This window comes from Trichomycterus rosablanca, chromosome 4, assembly GCF_030014385.1.
Source record: "Trichomycterus rosablanca isolate fTriRos1 chromosome 4, fTriRos1.hap1, whole genome shotgun sequence".
NCBI classification, from domain to species: domain Eukaryota; kingdom Metazoa; phylum Chordata; class Actinopteri; order Siluriformes; family Trichomycteridae; genus Trichomycterus; species Trichomycterus rosablanca.
Genome location: NC_085991.1, coordinates 39,246,906 through 39,266,900, shown reverse-complemented (window position 1 = coordinate 39,266,900; position 19,995 = coordinate 39,246,906). Strand labels below are relative to the sequence as shown.

Here is a 19,995-nt window from a genome sequence, read left to right as displayed (position 1 = left end):
AAGATCTTAGTTGTTGTTTTTCTGTGTGTCATTTGTTTGGCCAGGATTTCTCAGCCTCCTCAGACTCTGGTTGAGCTTGGGGAGAGCTTGAAGCTGCTGGAGTCTCTCCAAGGAGAGCTAACTAAGATCGAGAGCCAGATTCCTCCCATCCATGAACAGTTTGCCAACCTGGAGAAATATGAAGTCACTGTGGATCCTGACGTGAGTATTATTAATGGTCAGGGATTAAAACAAACACATCTTCATTAACACAGACACTCACTTATGTATTTCAAGCAGCTATCTTTTTCTCACAGAACTGGCACAACCAGTAGTTACATTTACATTTTACATTTTTGGCATTTAGCAGATGCTTTTATCCAAAGCGACTTACATTACTGTGACAGGATACAGTCTGAGCATTTGAGGGTTAAGGGCCTTGCTCAAGGGCCCAACAGTGGCAACCTAGCATTGGTGGGTCTTGAACCAGTGACCTTTTGATTACTAGTCCAGTACCTTAACCGCTAGGCTACAGCTGTCCTAGTTATTCATGGCTTGAATAACTGTTTGATAAATGAAATGATAATTTAAAAGCTGCATTTCGTGTTTACTTGTGTTGTCTTTATCTTATACAGTGGTACCTTGAAACTCAACGTCAATTGGTTCTTGGAGTAGCATTCAGTTTAAAAGGTGTTGAGTTTCAAGGTATTTTTTTCCCCATAAGAATGTATGGGAAACCTGTTAATGTGTTCCATGGTCCCGTGGACTTGCATATATTTTAGGCTAATGTAAAACAATGGGGTTGTTTTTGACACTTATACACTGAAAAAAATAAAATAAAAAGCTGATTCTTACAATTTCTCAGAACCCCGAGCTGTAACACAAGTTTAAAAGTGAAACAGTGAGGAAAATACAGCTAAATGCAGATACATGTGGAGCTTTCAGAGTGAATTTGGCGGTTATTCCACACAAATGCAGTTTCGTCTCATATGCACACTTTGATGACGTTTTACCGCACCACTCAAGCCGAGCGCTGAACAAAGCGACTGTTCATTGTTAATCTGAAATAAAATAAATACATTTTTAAAATACAAACTGAACAGTTTAAGGGAAACGTTGAGTTTAGGGGTACAAATTTCTCAACGAAGGGCGTTGAGTTTCAAAGATTTTGAGTTTAGGGGATGTTGAGTTACAAGGTACCACTGTATTAGAATTGGTTGGGAAAACTTTATTGTAAAAAATAGAAAAAAATCAATTCAATACTTGAATTATACTTAAAGCATTGTGTATATTACGTTTATAAGTAAATTTAAAATTTAGATGTTGAGAGTTCTTACAAAAAATCTTGTAAAGAGTAAAGCACCTGGCTTGCGAGACTAAACCTTTGGCAACCTGGTATGAACCTGCTAGTTGCACTTCCGGAGCCTGGGTTGACTCTGGGTTGCTTTCACATATCACTAAGCCATTAAATTGACAGTAGGGTATCTAGGTAAAACTGCATGTATTGAAGAGGGCGTCTGTCTGGTTGCAGGTCCAAGAGAAGCTGGGGGCTTTGAATGCTGAGTGGGTGTGGTTCCAGCAGGTGTTAATTGACAGCGACATCATGCTAAGGAATCATAAGGACAAGTTCAAGAGAGATCTCATCTTTTCAGCTGAGGAGTTTAAAAAGAAGATTCAGACCACCGTTCAAGACTTCAACAGCACAGGTAACGCAAATTTTACTTTGTTTGGTACAGCTATCTAATATGTTAAATCACTGATTATTTAAGAAGCTCTGTCTACCATACAGATGAACTCTGTGGTCAGAGTTCACTGACTAGCTTTTTTGTTGACCACTTTGTAGCATATTTATCAGTCGAAAGGGGGTCCCCATAGGACCACAAATGAACAGATGTCATCATACAGCACTGCAATGTAATGACATGCTAGGGTGTGTGATACTGGTATGAGTGTATCAGGTACAGCAGTGTTGGTGGGATTTTTAAGCACCTCAATGTCTCTAGGAGGACAGTAATGCTCCAAGCAAAAATATAAAGCCAGCAGCATTCTGTGGTCAGAAAGCTTTCCCCGATAAAGATTAGAGGAAGACTAACACGCCTGATCGGGGCTGGTGGTAGCCTAGTGGGTAGAGCTTTGGACTATCAATCAAAAGGTTGAGAGTTCGAATCCTGGCTCTGCCATGCAGCCACTGTTGGGCACCTGAGCAAGGCCCTTAACCCTCTTGGCTCCAGGGGTGCTGTACAATATCAGACCCTGCGCTTTGTCCCCAGTTTCCAATTATGCTGGGATATGTGGAAAATTTTTTTTATTGTACTGTACACTTGTATCTGTATATATGACAAATAAAGGCATTCTATTCTACAACAGGCGCTATCAGGGCATGTGTTACTAATAAAAAGGCTGTACTTATAGTGCAGCGGGTAATGAGTGCACACAGCAACATGGATTCTCCAAAACCTTCAGTTCAGTTTTTGCATCCGGTCTCTGTCTGTATGTGTGTTTTCTCTAGGTACTTTGGTTACTTCCCTACTGTAAAAGAATGTCTAGACAATTGAATGCCCATTTGAACTCGCACCCATAACTAGTGGCAAGTTAAAGTACGAGTTCCAGGTGTATTCCTGCCATGCACCCTGTGTTTCTGGGTGGAATGAAATTGAATGAATGACCTTTTAAAGCTGGCTTGTGATGCTTTCTGTGCATGATTCACCTGGCCTAAAAGGTGTTTGTGCATCTGTAATGGTAACATATCGATCATCCTGGATTTGTTCCTGGATTGGCAAAGGAGTTAGACCAGGCTGCATTCTGTTACAATTTCCATTCAACCTGTACACTGAACATATAGTGAGGGAAGCAGGACTGGAGGAAGATGATTACCCTTATAAGGAAAGTTAAAGAACAGAGTGAAAAGTTGGGAGTTCAGCATTTATGGTTAAGTTAGAGGTCTTTTCTGCTGTCATGACTTTTGTTGTTTTTACATTGATGCTGAAGTGATGGACAGAGTTTGCCCACCTGTATCAATTATTAACAGCATAGGATTCAGCAGTCAGAATAAAATGACAGACTGGCAGTTGGCAGAACAAAAATAAAGGAACTGGAGAAGATGTACAAATGTAAAGATTTGTCAGAATTGTCCAGACTGTGGTCTAGTTGTTTGTGGATGTGAAAGGTGTACAGTAAAAAGCAGGAGAGGTGTTTTCTTTGGTGCTTGTAAAGTGTTTGAAGAATATATTGAATGGTAAAGAAAACAAATGAATAGATCCTTGACCAACTTGAAGCCCAGAAGATCAAACTAAAGCTCTCTTATTTTGAACACATTATGAGAAGAGCCATTTAACTAGAAATGAGAACCATAATTGGTGAGGTTGAAGGTAAAGGAGGAAGATGACCAGCAGTAATGAACGGGACGTTAAGAAGCCCAAAGACCCAAACAGAAGACAGGGGGTCTGTCTGAAGACCTAGTGAGCTGCCTTGTTGTCTACTGCCTAACTTTGCAGCTGCCTAGGTATTAGAGGTAGTTCTAATAAGACATCAAACTTGTAAGGCCGATTATTTGGACACACTGCTTAGACAGTGATTATGTCACAGCAGTTTCGCTTACTAAGCTAGCCCGGTTAGCCTCAGGCCATTTAAATCAATGGGCTGAGGTGGCACAACACACTAGCATGCCAGCTAACATCTCCCTCTGAGTACCCAAAACGGTTAAATTGTCACTGACAAGAAAGAATTTGCAAATAATTGACACTTGTACATCTTAATACAAATTTTAAAAATCAGTGGGAATTTATTTACATTTCAAATGAACTCTGTTCATCCGCCATAGTTGTGCCACACTGAATGCTGGGATTGCCTTTACCGCTGAGGAAGCATCTTGTTATTCAGTCAGTTTATAGATTAGAATTAAGGCAGCATTTTAAGGTATCTAAGAATTTAGACATTCCTTCTTCTCGGGAGTGCACATAGGATGATGTAAAATGCATCTCTGTAGAGAGCTCACTTGGTTGTAAGACAGACCCAGGATGTTCTGGTGGAACACTATCCATATGCTCATCAGGATTCAGAATTGACATGATTGCACTTAGGTTTTCATTACGTGAGTTGATGCTACATAACATCAGTTAGGGCGCTAATAAACCCTCACATGATAATCTTCTTATCCACTTACACTATATAAACAAAAGTATAGTGACACTGCTTCTGACATAATGGGTGTGTTCGAAAACCTAGGGAGCTGCCTTGCTGTCTTACTGTCTACATAGGCAGCTGCCTTAGTAGAGAGGATTCTAATAAGTCAGTGACTTATAAGGCAGGTTATTCGAACGCGCTACTTAGATAGCGATTCCATCGGGTTTAGCATTTCGCGTTTAGCATTTAGCATCTCGCCATTAAAACCAATGGATTGAGGTAGCACAGCACGCTGAAGTCAATATAACATCTTCCTTCATGTACCGATAACGGTTAAATTTCCTGACAAGCCCAAACTTGCAAATAAAAACACTCGGTACAAGTTTATACAAGTTAAAAATCAGTAATATTTTATTTATGTTTGAAAATAACTACATTCGTTTCTCCGCCCCATCAGCCATGTTTATTTTTCTGTGACAGAAGAGCACCCGACCCGCAATGAATGCTGGGATTGCCTTGATCACTAAGGACGCTTCCGATGCTCCCTCGTTCTTGAGCCAAAATAACATTGAAATAATAAGATGCCTCAGAAGTGTGGATTTTAGGGAATCTAGGATTTCGAACAGCCTCCTTCTCGGGAGCGCGCACAGGATGACGTAAAATGCTGCCTATGTAGACAGCACACTAGCTTTTCGAACACACCCAATGTGTTTCAGCCACAACAACTGCTAGCAAGTTTAATGAACCAATTATATAAAGGAAATGTTGCTTCCAACTTTGCAGCAACAGCTTAGGGAAAGCTTCTTCCCCTTCTAGTATGACAAAGCAAGATCTGTGAAGACATGAAGAATAGCTTGGTTTAAAGACACTCCAGACCTCAGCTTTGGAATGAACTGTAATGTCAGTCTAGGCTTTCCTGATCAACATCAGTGCCCAGTCATACAAATACCCTTCTATCTAAATGTGCTCAAATTCCCACTGACATACATTTACATTTGCAGCTTTTAGCAGACACTTGTATCCAAAGCGACTTACAGCTCTGACTAAAAACGGTTTGAGCAAATGAGGGTTTCGGGTCTTGCTCAGGGGCCCAACTTGGTGGTGGGCTTGGATGGGCCTTGAACTGGCAGTCTTCTAATAAATAGTCCCTAATAGTACCTTAACCACTGAGCAATCTCTGCTCCTTTAAAGTCTTGTGAGAAGCCTCAGACGAGTGGCTGTTGTCATAGCTGAAAAGATCACATAGAGGTCATTCTATTTTAATAGCATTTGTTTTTAAAATGTTATGTCCAACAAGCTCATGCCCAGACGTCCATATATTTTTGGCCATACAGTGTGCATTCAGTGGCCTGTAACCAGACTGTTGTATGTGCTGTAGGTCACACAGTTTGTGTACAGTGGTGAGAGAACAATGTCTAGCAGGTTGGTGGTCAGCGCTGAATGCAGTATCCCCCACCGAGTGCCCCATATTTCTGCAGACCTCCACAGCGCTAGGTCATGACTCTACTCCAGACACCTTCCTAATGTAGCGTCCATGGGGAAACAAATAGTGAAGGTAAACAATAGTGTACTACAACCATTGACCCCCCATCAAGCAGGTTCTCCAGAGCTAATTAAGTTTGGGGTAATCCTTCATTTACTCCCCTCATACCCTCTCTTTCACTTTCTCCCACCTGCTTTTTTAATATTCACATTTGTTCTATTTTTCTCTTTTGCTTTTTTGCTGCATGTCATGTTCCTCCTTCATCACATATTCTGAGTGCACCCTTAGCCCCCCCCCCCCCCATTGTTTATCTCATATTTATTCTCCATGTCTATTAAAAATGAGATTGAAAAGCTCCTCTTTTTTATTTTTTTACTTACCTTTGCTGCCACTTCTCCCCAGGACTCACAACAGCCATGCTGTTTCAAAGACTTCAGGAAAAAAAGTACAAAGCTATCGTCCTACCTTTTCCCCCCTATTTCTATTATCCAGCTTTCAAAATTTCTCCTTCACCTCTTGCACCCTAGCCTTCTTGTCTCCTGCTTCTGTCTTTGCTCATTTGTGCGTAATTGTAGACCGCTATGTCAAGTCTCTGCATTCTCCTTTTGTTATTTAGTACCGTTTTGTTTTTTTTGTTGTCTTATTCGCTGATAAAATTTGGCTTTCAAAAACAAGCATGATTTGTGGAATCCCAGAGCACAGCACAGGCGCAATTGACTTTCACCTGCATTATTTCCCTCAAGTCTTTATTCCGCCACACACGGGTGGCAGCTGCAACTTATTGGGGATAGTGGAATTGTTTGGATTGTTTTGGCAAACAATGGCTGACTCCAGCAGGTTAATGAGGCCAGGAAGCGGCTTTGTGGCAAGTGAAATTAGTATTCCAGACAGAGCCACAGTTACAAAAAATACCGTTCATTCAGGCCAGCGCTCGCTGCTCGCTCCTGTCAAGGTGCCCCCTTCTAAAGCTCATCTCGACTCCTCTGTAGATTAGCTTATATCATTTCCTGCTTTACTGCATGATTAAGGATGATTGACGTTGGTCACGACTGAGTGCAGTGTCAAACTTTTAGACTAAACTTATATAACCCTAGGGTGTGTTCGAAAACCTGGTGAGCTCTCTACATAGACAGCATTTACGTCATCCTAGACGCTCCCGAGAAGAAGGCTGTCCGAATTCTTAGATACCTTAAAATGCTGCCTACTGATGTGCCTTAATTTGAAGTGATAATCTGACTGAATAACAAGGGAGCATCTGATGCTTTCTTAGAGGTGAAGACAATCCCAGCATTCTGTGCGGCACAACTTACTCACTAAAAAAATACAAACATGGCGGATGAATGCGGAGCAACAAACAGTTATTTTTAAATGTAAATAAATGATCAGTGATTTTTAATGTGTATATACAGTATGTGTACAAGTGTAATTTATTGGCAAATTCGGGCTTGTCAACCGTTTTCGGTACTTGGAGGGAGGTGTTAGTTGACATGCTAGTGCGTTGTGCCACCTCATCCTATTGGTTTAATAGCATGAGGCTAACAGTGTTACAGTTACCATTACAGTAACAGAATGGTATTGTGGCGCCGGCGAGTAGGAAGGATAGCGTCAGCGCCGCAAGTGAGCTGCCTTTGGCAGTTCATTCAGTGGTTTAGGGACAGACACCCATTCATACACACATACATTCATACAACAGACCAACATATAAGCTACTTACCCAACCCTCACCGCAGCCACCCCACTCCCAACAACGGGATACACGGCTACGGTGAGCTTAGACACCACTGCCGCAAGGCTTTCTGGGTAAAGCCCGTGCCGGCCCCCAGTGGCGACGCTACAGTATATTATACTAGCCCACTAATGCTGGGATACAGGGTTTAAATCTCTACCACTGCTAATGACCGTTCAGGTGTCTACATACAGGCACAAGTGGCTGTGTCAATGGGGGGGTGAAGTGGTAGCCGAGGCGCTGGATCTGGATGTGTTACTACTTTATACCCAGTGATTCCGGGGAACCATAACAACCATGATGCAGCTTTTACATAATAATTCCGTGTATCGAAGATAAAGATTATTCCAAACCGATATCATCCCTGTGAAAAATTATTTGCCTCCTAAGCCTAATACCTTGTTATGCCAGCCTTGGCAGTAACAACTTCAATCAGACTTTTACATTGCAGTGGAGGAACTGGGTCTCACTCTTTTTCGCTGAACCGTTTTCAGCTACACTGAAGGGTTTCACAGCATGAGCTGCCAGTTTAAGGTCTCGCTATGGCAAGACTGATTTAAATCATGATTTTGACTTATTTATTCCAAAACCGTAATTTTGTTTCTTTTGAGCCATTCTAAGCTAGACTTTCTTTTAGTGCTTTGAATCCCAGTTCTGCTAACTGTTGGGCCCTTGAGCGAGACCTTTAACCCTTACAGCTTCAGGGGGTGCCGTACAATAGCTGAGTCTGCACTCCTGGCCTAAGCTTCCAAACAAGCTGATGTGTGTGGGGGGGGATTTACTCATACTGTACATCAGACTGTATATGTATATATGACAAAGACATTCTATTCTATTGTCCTGCTGCACTTGAGCTTTAGTTCATGACCTTTCACAAATTAGTGATTTTTATATGTTAAAAAAATCACTTTTTAATTTTTTATTAAAAAATTTTTACAAAAATATTATTCTTGAGAATATATTAGCTTTAAATATACACCGATCAGCCATAACATTAAAACCACCTCCTTGTTTCTACACTCACTGTCCATTTTATCAGCTCCACTTACCATATAGAAGCACTTTGTAGTCCTACAATTACTGACTGTAGTCCATCTGTTTCTCTGCATGCTTTTTTTAACCTGCTTTCACCCTGTTCTTCAATAGTCAGGACCCCCACAGGACCACCACAGAGCAGGTATTATTTAGGTGGTGGATCATTCTCAGCACTGCAGTGACACTGACATGGTGGTGGTGTGTTAGTGTGTGTTGTGCTGGTATGAGTGGATCAGACACAGCAGCGCTGCTGGAGTTTTTAAATACCGTGTCCACTCACTGTCCACTCTATTAGACACTCCTACCTAGTTGGTCCACCTTGTAGATGTAAAGTCAGAGATGATCGCTCATCTATTGCTGCTGTTTGAGTTGGTCATCTTCTAGACCTTCATGAAGCATGCAGATAAACAGATGGACTACAGTTAGTAATTGTAGAACTACAAAGTGATTCTATATGGTAAGTGAAGCTGATAAAATGGACAATGAATGTAGAAACAAGAAGGTGGTTTTAATGTTATGGCTGATCAGTGTATAAACACCACGGGAATCCTGAAATCCAATTTCAGTAAAATATTGCATCATAGTATTTCACATTAAGCTCTATTTGTTAGAAGTGTAGTTAATACTGTCCTATACCTACTCCTAACATCACAGTGTTTAGATAATAACCCGTGGGCATTTTTGTCCATTTGCTATGAAAAAAGCTTGAAATATATATTTTTATATTTTTACTGCAGCTGTCACACATGCCACTGGAGTCTGGGCTAGTTTCCAACCAAAAGAAACTACCTGACACTGATCTGCTACTGACATTCACAGTAACTGAGCCAACACTCTGCCAGCTGCTGTTGTTAAGTTATATGAAACATGACAAGCGTGATGATGACATGCTTTAAGACAAATTGTCTACTGTGTACATGTGAATCTTGTGTAATGTAAATCAGCTTCACTCCCCATTCACAGCATGGAACACTCCGCTGGATCAGGTTCAAATAGAAGACGTGAAATCTGATCCAATAATCATTAAGCATTTCTGCCCAGTGTTGGCACCGTGTCAGTACTGCGTTTCAGACTGACAGCTGGATGGAGATGAAATGATTTTACATCAACTCGCTTAATTTACATTTGCAGCATTTAGCAGACACTTTTATCCAAAGCTGCGTACAAGTGTGATGGATACAGTCTGCACAATTGATGGTTAAGAGCCTTCCTCAGGGGCCCATCAGCGGCAACTTGGCAGCTGTGCTGCTCGAACCAGGAACCCTTTGATTACCAGTTCAGGCACAGAGCTCCACACCTACAAAGACTCACCCACAGTTCACAGCAATTTTTTTTAGAGAAAGTGCACTTCCATTCTATTCCGAGCAGGAAAACTTTTATTCACTAATAGAATTTAAATCATGAACGATGTAGCAGCACACATTGAAATCACAAATGGAAGCTTGTAGGTGTCAGAATGGGGTCTGACTATATTATAGAAAAATTCACAAATGCTACTTAAAACTTTACTGTGCAAAAAAGAAGCCTTTATGTTAACCATGTCTGGAGGTGGCGTTAAGTTCTCTGGGCTCAGAGGCATCTGGGATGGACCATAACATAGGATAACAATGTATATTGTGGTCAGATGAATCAGTATTTCAGGACACAGGATACTGTGGGCCCCGGAGAAATAGATGAAGAGAGCCATCCAGACTGTTATCAGCATCAAGTCCAAAATCCAGGGTCTGTCATGGTATGGGGCTGTGTCAATACCCTTGGCAAAGGTCATTTACACTACTGTGATGGCAGCATAAATGCAGAAAAGTACATTAAGATCTTAGAGCAACATATGCTGCCTTCAAGACATCATCTTTTCCAGGGACGTCCATGCATTTTTCAACAAGACAATGCAAAACCACATGCTGCACACATTACAAAGGCATGGCTGCGGAAGAAGAGGGTATGAGTACTGGACTGACCTGCCTGCAGTTCTGACCTGTCCCTGATAGAGAATGTGTTGGAGGAAGAAAAATGCGTCAGCAACAACCTTGTGGTGTTGCACATCTCAAAACATGTTTGCAGGAAGAATGGAACAAAATAAAACCTGAAACACTAAATCGCTTGGTATCCTTGATGCCAAGACATTTCAAGGATTGGCAACATTACAAAGTGGTAAATGCTTTACTATCCCAACTTTTTTTCGGAATGTGTTACAGGCCTGAAATGCGGGACTGGATGGCTGTATATTAACAAATAAAATGAAGTCAAATGGGCAAAACATGAAATATCTAGGGTTCATACTGTCTACAATTAAATAAATCAAAGTAAATGTAAGAAACCCTGGGTTTTGGTGGGTAGCACTGTTGCTTTACAGCAAGATGATCTTGGGTTTGATTCCCAGGTGCTACCTCCAGGAGCTCTGGTTTCCCCCTACAGTCCAAAGACATGCAGGTGTCTCCAATATGAATTGGAGATACAAAATTGATCGTGTCTGTGTTTGACAGTGAACATGAACTGATGAATGGTTAAACCTGTAACTACCTATATGCTTTGAGATTTATAACTAAGCACTTTTTATTTCAAACAAAACAAATGCTTGCATTACACAATAGAACCTTGACAGTGGGGCACTCTGACTTCCATTCTTTATTCTGTTCCATATAAACTATTGCCTGTCATTTTTCTGCCAAGTTTTAAATGTATTTTTTACACTATTCCCTTTCTTACTTTGAACATAGTGTTAATTAATACCTATTTCATTATCATTCCCATTAGACATCCGTAAAGCCTGTCACCATTGCCACTGTGGGAATATCGCTAATTTTGTCCTCATGCCTGTGGATTAGTGTTACCGTTGTCCCCATTTTTATGAAGTGCTCTAACATGAACACCGCCCCCTTCATTACAGTAAGGGAATATTTGCAATTTTACAGTGAATGTTCTGTCATGCCACTTCTGGGAAACAAGGTCAAGCTATGAAACCACATAACATAAAAAAGGTGTGAAATATACGCCCTTGCCCTACTCCACAGTCTCTTAATGAGGGCATCCTAACCAGAATTAGTATGTTCAAAATTTTATGAGAGGCTTTGTTTCGTTTCAATATACACCGATCAGCCATATCATTAAAACCACCTCCTTGATTCTACACACATTGTTTCTACACTCGGCTTCACAATCGGCTTCACTTACCATATAGAAGCACCTTGTAGTTCTACAATTACTAACTGTAGTCCATCTGTTTCTCTACATGCTTTGTTAGCCTGCTTTCATGCTGTTCTTCAATGGTCAGGACTCTCCCAGGACCACCACAGAGCAGGTATTACTTGGGTGGTGGGTCATTCTCAGCACTGCAGTGACACTGACATGGTGGTGGTGTGTTATTATGTGTTGTGCTGGTATGAGTGGATCAGACACAGCAGCACTGTCACTGCTGGACTGAGAATAGTCCACCAACCAAAAATATCCAGCCAACAGCGCCCCTTGAGCAGTGTCCTGTGACCACTGATGAAGGTCTAGAAGATGACCAACTCAAACAGCAGCAATAGATGAGCGATCGTCTCTGACTTTACATCTACAAGGTGGACCAACTAGGTAGGAGTGTCTAATAGGAGTGGACAGCGCTGCTGTGTCTGATCCACTCATACCAGCACAACACACATTAACACACCACCACCATGTCAGTGTCACTGCAGTGCTGAGAATGATCCACCACCTAAATAATACCTGCTCTGTAGTGGTCCTGGGAGAGTCCTGATCATTGAAGAACAGCATGAAAGGGGGCTAACAAAGCATGCAGAGAAACAGATGGACTACAGTCAGTAATTGTAGAACTACAAAGTGCTCCTATATGGTAAGTGGAGCTGATAAAATGGACAGTGATTGTAGAAACAAGGAGGTGGTTTTAATGTTATGGCTAATCAGTGTAGCTGAAATGACAATGTTCCTACAGGACCAGGGTGCAACACAGAGCACGAGTACATTTGACATTTCCAATCTAAAGAAACTGAGGGGGTCGGGACCAAAGACGAGTAGTTTTGGCCAGTACATGTGTGTGTATATACAGTGTATCACAAAAGTGAGTACACCCCTCACATTTCTGCAAATATTTTATTATATCTTTTCATGGGACAACACTATAGACATGAAACTTGGATATAACTTAGAGTAGTCAGTGTACAGCTTGTATAGCAGTGTAGATTTACTGTCTTCTGAAAATAACTCAACACACAGCCATTAATGTCTAAATAGCTGGCGACATAAGTGAGTACACCCCACAGTGAACATGTCCAAATTGTGCCCAAATGTGTCGTTGTCCCTCCCTGGTGTCATGTGTCAAGGTCCCAGGTGTAAATGGGGAGCAGGGCTGTTAAATTTGGTGTTTTGGGTACAATTCTCTCATACTGGCCACTGGATATTCAACATGGCACCTCATGGCAAAGAACTCTCTGAGGATGTGAGAAATAGAATTGTTGCTCTCCACAAAGATGGCCTGGGCTATAAGAAGATTGCTAACACCCTAAAACTGAGCTACAGCATGGTGGCCAAGGTCATACAGCGGTTTTCCAGGACAGGTTCCACTCGGAACAGGCTTCGCCAAGGTCGACCAAAAAAGTTGAGTCCACGTGTTCGGCGTCATATCCAGAGGTTGGCTTTAAAAAATAGACACATGAGTGCTGCCAGCATTGCTGCAGAGGTTGAAGACGTGGGAGGTCAGCCTGTCAGTGCTCAGACCATACGCTGCACACTGCATCAACTCGGTCTGCATGGTCGTCATCCCAGAAGGAAGCTGACGCACAAGAAAGCCCGCAAACAGTTTGCTGAAGACAAGCAGTCCAAGAACATGGATTACTGGAATGCCCTGTGGTCTGACGAGACCAAGATAAACTTGTTTGGCTCAGATGGTGTCCAGCATGTGTGGCGGCGCCCTGGTGAGAAGTACCAAGACAACTGTATCTTGCCTACAGTCAAGCATGGTGGTGGTAGCATCATGGTCTTGGGCTGCATGAGTGTTGCTGGCACTGGGGAGCTGCAGTTCATTGAGGGAAACATGAATTCCAACATGTACTGTGACATTCTGAAACAGAGCATGATCCCCTCCCTTCGAAAACTGGGCCTCATGGCAGTTTTCCAACAGGATAACGACCCCAAACACAACCTCCAAGATGACAACCGCCTTGCTGAGGAAGCTGAAGGTAAAGGTGATGGACTAAACCCAATTGAGCACCTGTGGCGCATCCTCAAGTGGAAGGTGGAGGAGTTCAAGGTGTCTAACATCCACCAGCTCCGTGATGTCATCATGGAGGAGTGGAAGAGGATTCCAGTAGCAACCTGTGCAGCTCTGGTGAATTCCATGCCCAGGAGGGTTAAGGCAGTGCTGGATAATAATGGTGGTCACACAAAATATTGACACTTTGGGCACAATTTGGACATGTTCACTGTGGGGTGTACTCACTTATGTTGCCAGCTATTTAGACATTAATGGCTGTGTGTTGAGTTATTTTCAGAAGACAGTAAATCTACACTGCTTTACAAGTTGTACACTGACTACTCTAAGTTATATCCAAGTTTTATTTCTATAGTGTTGTCCCATGAAAAGATATAATAAAATATTTGCAGAAATGTGAGGGGTGTACTCACTTTTGTGATACACTGTATATGTGTGTGTAGGTCCTTTTGGCAGTAATGTGAGCTCAGAGACAGCCCTGGAGCAGATCTCATTGCTGCAAGCCAAGCTGCTGACTCTGAGGGAAGAAGATGGCACAATACAACAAGGCCTTGGTATCTTCAACATTGAGCAGCCCACCTCCGATGACATACAGATCCTGGAGAAGGTGAGCATTCATTACCATAACAAACCCACCAACAGAACATCAAGAATACAGTACAACAGTACAATAGTTCAGCTCTCCACATTCTGCTGCTGTAGAAAAGCTCTGCATATTTTATTTTTATGTTTTTTTATGTGCCTGTGTGTGTGTGTGTGTGTGTGCTTTGTGTGTTTATGCCTGTGTGTAGGACCTAGAATATCTACAGCAAGTATGGGAGATAACTCATCAGTGGAACAGTCAATGGAGTGAATTGAAGGCTGGTCAGTTTGCCTCTCTGCAGACAGAAAACATGGAGGTCACAGCACAGACCATGTTCAAAAAACTTCACAAACTTAGCAGAGAGCTTAAGGTATGTATCTATCATGCATATTCTTATCAGGATGTATCGTGTAGCATTCTGGTTCATTAGAATCATTAACTATGCTTTTATTATTCTTCAGCCTTTTAAGAAGCAAACAAACAAAACTATACTGTTAATTTAAATTTACATTTAAATAGTACTGAATTTACTCAAAGCTATAACATTAATGCTATTTTATGTACATAGTAATGACCCTAAGTTTCTCAAGTGGCACACTGGTCTTTTACGCCGGGGTTTTTTCAAACTTTTTTTCAAGCGACCCACATTTTGTTCATGATTTTTACCCCGGCCCAGGCAACACAGAAAACACATCAAAACTAAACACAAAACGAAACATACATGATTAATGAAAATGGGTGGCAATCTGATCCCACTGTGGTTTTCAAGACGTAATGTAAAGCCTCCACAAGGGGCCGTATGTGTACAAGTTCATTTCGTGTTTGTGCTTGTTAACAATCGTTTATTTAATTATTATTTTCTCTGCAACCTATTTTTTGGCTCGTTACCCACCCAAGGGTCGTGATCCAGGGTTTGAAAAACCCTGAATTACACTAGCTCACCATAGATAAGCTCCCTGTGCGAATCTTAGTAGTGTAATTGGCAGGACCGGTGTCTATACAGACACTATTGGCTATGTCTGAGGTGGGTGGATGGCCGAAGCAATACGATGGATTGGCACCCAGTCTAGGGAGTTTCTACTTTGAGCCCAGTGTTTCCAAGTGGACCCGCCACGACCCTGACCAGGATAAAGCGGGGATATAATAAATAATAGTGAATAGAATAGAATGCCTTTATTTGTCATATATACAGGGTAAGTCAATAGTCTCAGGACACTCTTTTATTTGAACACGTCAAAATAGCTGTGCATCACAGGGAACGTTCCCGGTTGTTGTTGCAACTTTCTGTGTTGATAACTTTTGAACCACAAGAGATATTGCAAATCTGATTGCGGCAATCGATTTCTGAGAAAATTCTGGTCCTCTTTCATATTCTACATGACCACCTTCCCATTGGAAAAACTTGTCCTTGATCCAATATGGTGGCTTTCCCTTTCGTTCCTGAAATAAAAGAGTGTTCTGAGACTTTTGACTCACCCTGTACGTATGCAGGTGTACAGTACATTCTTTCTTCGCTTATCCTAGTTTGGTTTTTTTGGAAGCTGGGGTCAGAGCGCAGGTTCAGCCATTGTACAGCGCCCCTGGAGCAAACAGGGTTAAGTGCCTTGCTCAAAGGCCCGACAGTGACTGCATGGCAGAGCTGGGATTTGAACTCTCAACCTTTCAGTTGATAGCCCAAAGCTCTACCCACTAGGATACCACAATGAAATAATAAAATAAATGATAATTAAATAATGACCCTGACCAAAAAATAATAATACTGTGGCGCCGGCGAGTAGGAAGGATAGCGTCAGGGCCGCAAGTGAGCTGCCTTTGGCAGTTCACTCTGTGGTTTAGGGACAGACACCCATTCATACACACATACATTCATACAACAGACAAACATATAAGCTACTTACCCAACCCTCACCGCAGCCACCCCACTCCCAACAACGGGATACACGGCTACGGTGAGCTTAGACACCACTGCCGCAAGGCTTTCTGGGTAAAGCCCGTGGCGGCCCCCTAGCGGTGACGCTACAATACCATAGCTCATCATGACCAGGAGTCCAAGATGACACTACTTAAGATCCATTTGTGTTCATTTTAGTTAATCAGAGCAAAACTTGGGTTCCAATATTGGGAATCTGTAAGCTCATGTACAGTACAGGCCAAAAGTTTGGACACACCTTCTCATTCCTGTGGTTTTTCTTAATTTTTTTTAAATTTTCTACATTGTAGATTAATACTAAAGACATCCAAACTATGAAGGAACACATATGGAATTATGTAGTAAACAAAAAAGTGTTAAACAAACCAGAATATGTTTTATATTTTAGATTCTTTAAAGTAGCCATCTTTTGCTTTAATGACAGATTTGCACACTCTTTGAAATTTTCTCAACCAGCTTTATTAGGTTTCCACCTGGAATGGTTTTCAATGAATGTTTGTGCCTTGTCTAGAGTGAATTTTTGGAATTTGTTGCTTTTTTAATGTGTTTGAGACCATCAGTTGGGTTGTGCAGAGGTAGAGTTGGTAAAATATAAAACATATTCTGGTTTGTTTAACACTTTTTGGTTCACTACATAATTCTTCATAGTTTGTATGTCTTCAGTATTAATCTACAATGTAGAAAATTAAAATAATCAAGAAAAAACATTGAAGAGAAGGTGTGTCCAAACTTTTGGCTGGTGTGTCCAAACTTTTGGCCTGTACTGTATATGGAGGGGGTAGTTTGTACCCTCTTTAAATTGTATGGATCTTCCAGTTCTGGTAATGAGTAAAATATTTGAAACTAGGTTAAGAAAATATTTAGCTAGTCGCCAAGAACTGCACAAAGTTAATGCTAGTAAACTAACCTCTCACCCAACCGCACACACAATTTCCCTAAACATCTGGACAGAAATACTCTCAAGCTCTCTTTTCTTCTATACCCTCGACGCTATGTCTGACTCGTGATATATGCTCCTCTGTTTAGCTAATTATCCTTTAAAGCTAATTTAGATTCACTTCTCAGTAACTTGGATGTCATTAGGCTGTCATTAGCTTTAAGCAGATTAGAAACACCTGCATGATTGAGGCCCCCTAGGTGCACTTTTCAACTGACTGGGGATCAGTGCATGATGGTGCCTTGCTTAGTTCTTAATGACTTTGCCTGCAGTGGGATAGTGCTGATTAAAGTATGTCTGGAGAGACTGATGGAGCTGTGTGAGTCCAGACTTGATGTAATGTTCTATTGTGGAGTCTGATGTGGCTTTGTCATTGTAGGATAAACAATGGGACATAGTGGAGTCCTCCAAAAACAGGATCGAGCAATTCAAAAGAACCATTCCACTGATCTCAGACCTGAAGAATTCAGCCATGAGAGAGAGGTAAGGCTTACATGTGATACACAGGTGTTAATATTGGCATCCTGAGTGGCTACATCATTGCTACATCCTCACAGTCATAGTGATACAAGTCCTGCTGTATGAGACGGAAATGCATGTATTGTTACCTCTATATTTACATTTACAGCATTTAGCAGACACACTTACCCAAAGTGACTTACAACTGTGACTGAATGCAATTCTAAGCAACTGAGGGTTAAGGACCTTGCTCAAGGGCCCAACAGTGCCAACTTGGCAGTTTGAACCATTTACCTTCTGATTACTAGTCCAGTACCTCAACCGCTGAGCCATCACTGCGCTCATAGTACCATTTAACAGATGCTTTTTATTCAAAGTGACGTACAGTACTGTGACAGTATATTGTCTAAGCAATTAAGGGTTAATGGCCTTGCTCAAGGACCCAACAGTGGCAACCTGGCAGTAGTGGGGCTTGAACCAGCGACCTTTCGGTTACTAGTCCAGTACCTTAACCACTATAAACAATGCTAAGCTATGAGTGCATGTTTCTCATTTAATTCTCATTACATTACAGTTATGACCGAATACTATTCAAGCAATTGAGGGTTAAGGGCCTTGCTCAGGGAGCCCAACAGTGGCAACCTGGCAAATAGTGGGGCTTGAACCGACAACCTTCTGATTACTAGTCCAGTACCTTAACTGCTGAGCTACCACTGCCCATTTAATTTTTATTTTTATGTGTTATCACCACTGGCGGCGTGGTGGCTCAGTGGGTAGCACTGTCGCCTCACAGAAAGAAGGTTCTGGGTTCGATATCCAGGCAGGGAGCTCCAGGTTTCCTCCCACAGTCCAAAAACATGCAGCCAGGTTAATTGGAGACACTAAATTGCCCTATGGGGTGTGTGTTTGGGCAAGCCGTAGCCTAGTGGTTAAGGCACAGGACTAGTAATCCAAAGGTTGCTGGTTCAAGCCTCACCACTGCCAGGTTGCTGCTATTGGGCCCTTGAGCAAGGCCCTTAACCCTCAGTTGCTCAGACTGTATACTGTAACTGTACTGTAAGTCGCTTTGGATAAAGGCGTCTGCTAAATGCCGAAAATGTAAAATGTTTGTGTGTTTGTGAGTTTGTGTGTGTACGTGTGTGTGTGTGTGTGTATGTGTATGTGTGTCTGCCCTGCGATGGACTAGGCCTGTCCAGGGTGTTACTGTGTGCATTGAGCCCATTTTAAAGCTGTTATCACTCACTCACTTTAATCTGCATTGGGTTTCTCTGGAATCACTGGGCACAATGCAGTAACACATCCCAGATACGAGGTGAATGCATTGTGAGGCCTCGGCTACCCCCCTCCTCAGACATAGCCATGATGTCTGTATGTGGACACTCAACCTGGGGATTCCAACCCTGGGTCCCAGCGGTATTGAGCGTAATTTCTAGTAGGTTCTGATTAGGGTTCTGTTTAAACTCAAGACCTGGGTGGAGTGAACTAGAGTGAATCACTTCATCCCATCAGATATTTTCATCCCGCTCCCTTTTCCTTTCCCCACTGAGCCCAGGTCACGTCCCCACCATCAGTACAAATGCAGAACGTAACATCATATTTAAAGACGCGTTTACCTTCTCATTTTTGCTCCGGACCCCGTCTGGTGTGCTTTCCGTCAGTTCTCGGATTAGCCGTGGCATTCCCAAAACAACAGCCCATCTCACACATACAGCTCTTGTTTTGACAACCCCGACAGAGAGCCCAGACAGCCACAGATCTCTCCTGATAGCAGGCAACTAATCACCACTGATGTAACACACTGCAAGATGCTTCCGAACATGTCCCGCTAGCTTGCTGTGCACACATGGGAAATGCATGATTGTTGTGGATCAGAGTGAAAAAGACATGGCAGATTGGTGATTTTCATTAAAAAAAGATGGCCAGATGTTCAGAATGATCGTAATACCTCTACTCTAGTAAGTTTACTTTAACCTTTGTAGCAGTCATTGGCAATAAATTGTCAATTATAGCACGGCAGGCCAATGTTGTAGAGTTCTTTTTTACCCAGTATATAAACATATAAAATTTTACAGTCATAACTGTAAATGGTGAGTTAAACAACCACACCGCACTGAGAATGCCTGACCTCGCTCATTCTCGGAAGCTTAGCTAACAAACTATTTCTGTAGCAGTAGTGGCTCTACAGTGAAGATACTGGATTATTGATTGGAAGCCTTTTGGATTAAGCTCAATCAACGCCAAGCTACCCTGGTCTGACTCTTAAACAAAGCCCTTAAGATTAGCTAGAATTAGGTCTCAGTTGTGGGTCACTTTGAATCAATGTTTCTGCCAAATGATTAAATGTTACATTTACCAGGTACATTATATGACCAAAAGTATCTGGACACTGGTTTTAATTTTTAACTGGGGTGGAGCTAGCCCACTACGGCTGGGATCCAGGGTTTGAATCCCCAGCAGTGTTATCGCCTGGATATACAGATATGATTGGCTGAGGGGGTGATGTTTATGCGAAACCCCAGATGTTTCTGGGGAAAA

General features: G+C 42.0%; 1 protein-coding gene across 1 annotated transcript in view; it reads left to right on the top strand.

The window, feature by feature from the left end:
* Positions 1–19,995, top strand: part of dnah2 (dynein, axonemal, heavy chain 2) — a 294,787-nt gene that overhangs the window by 97,501 nt on the left and 177,291 nt on the right. Inside the window, exons 21-25 of the mRNA XM_062993580.1 lie at positions 45–201; positions 1,511–1,685; positions 13,995–14,158; positions 14,343–14,504; positions 17,381–17,484. Coding sequence (XP_062849650.1) covers positions 45–201; positions 1,511–1,685; positions 13,995–14,158; positions 14,343–14,504; positions 17,381–17,484 — 762 coding nt within the window. The remainder of the gene's footprint in view (positions 1–44; positions 202–1,510; positions 1,686–13,994; positions 14,159–14,342; positions 14,505–17,380; positions 17,485–19,995) is intronic.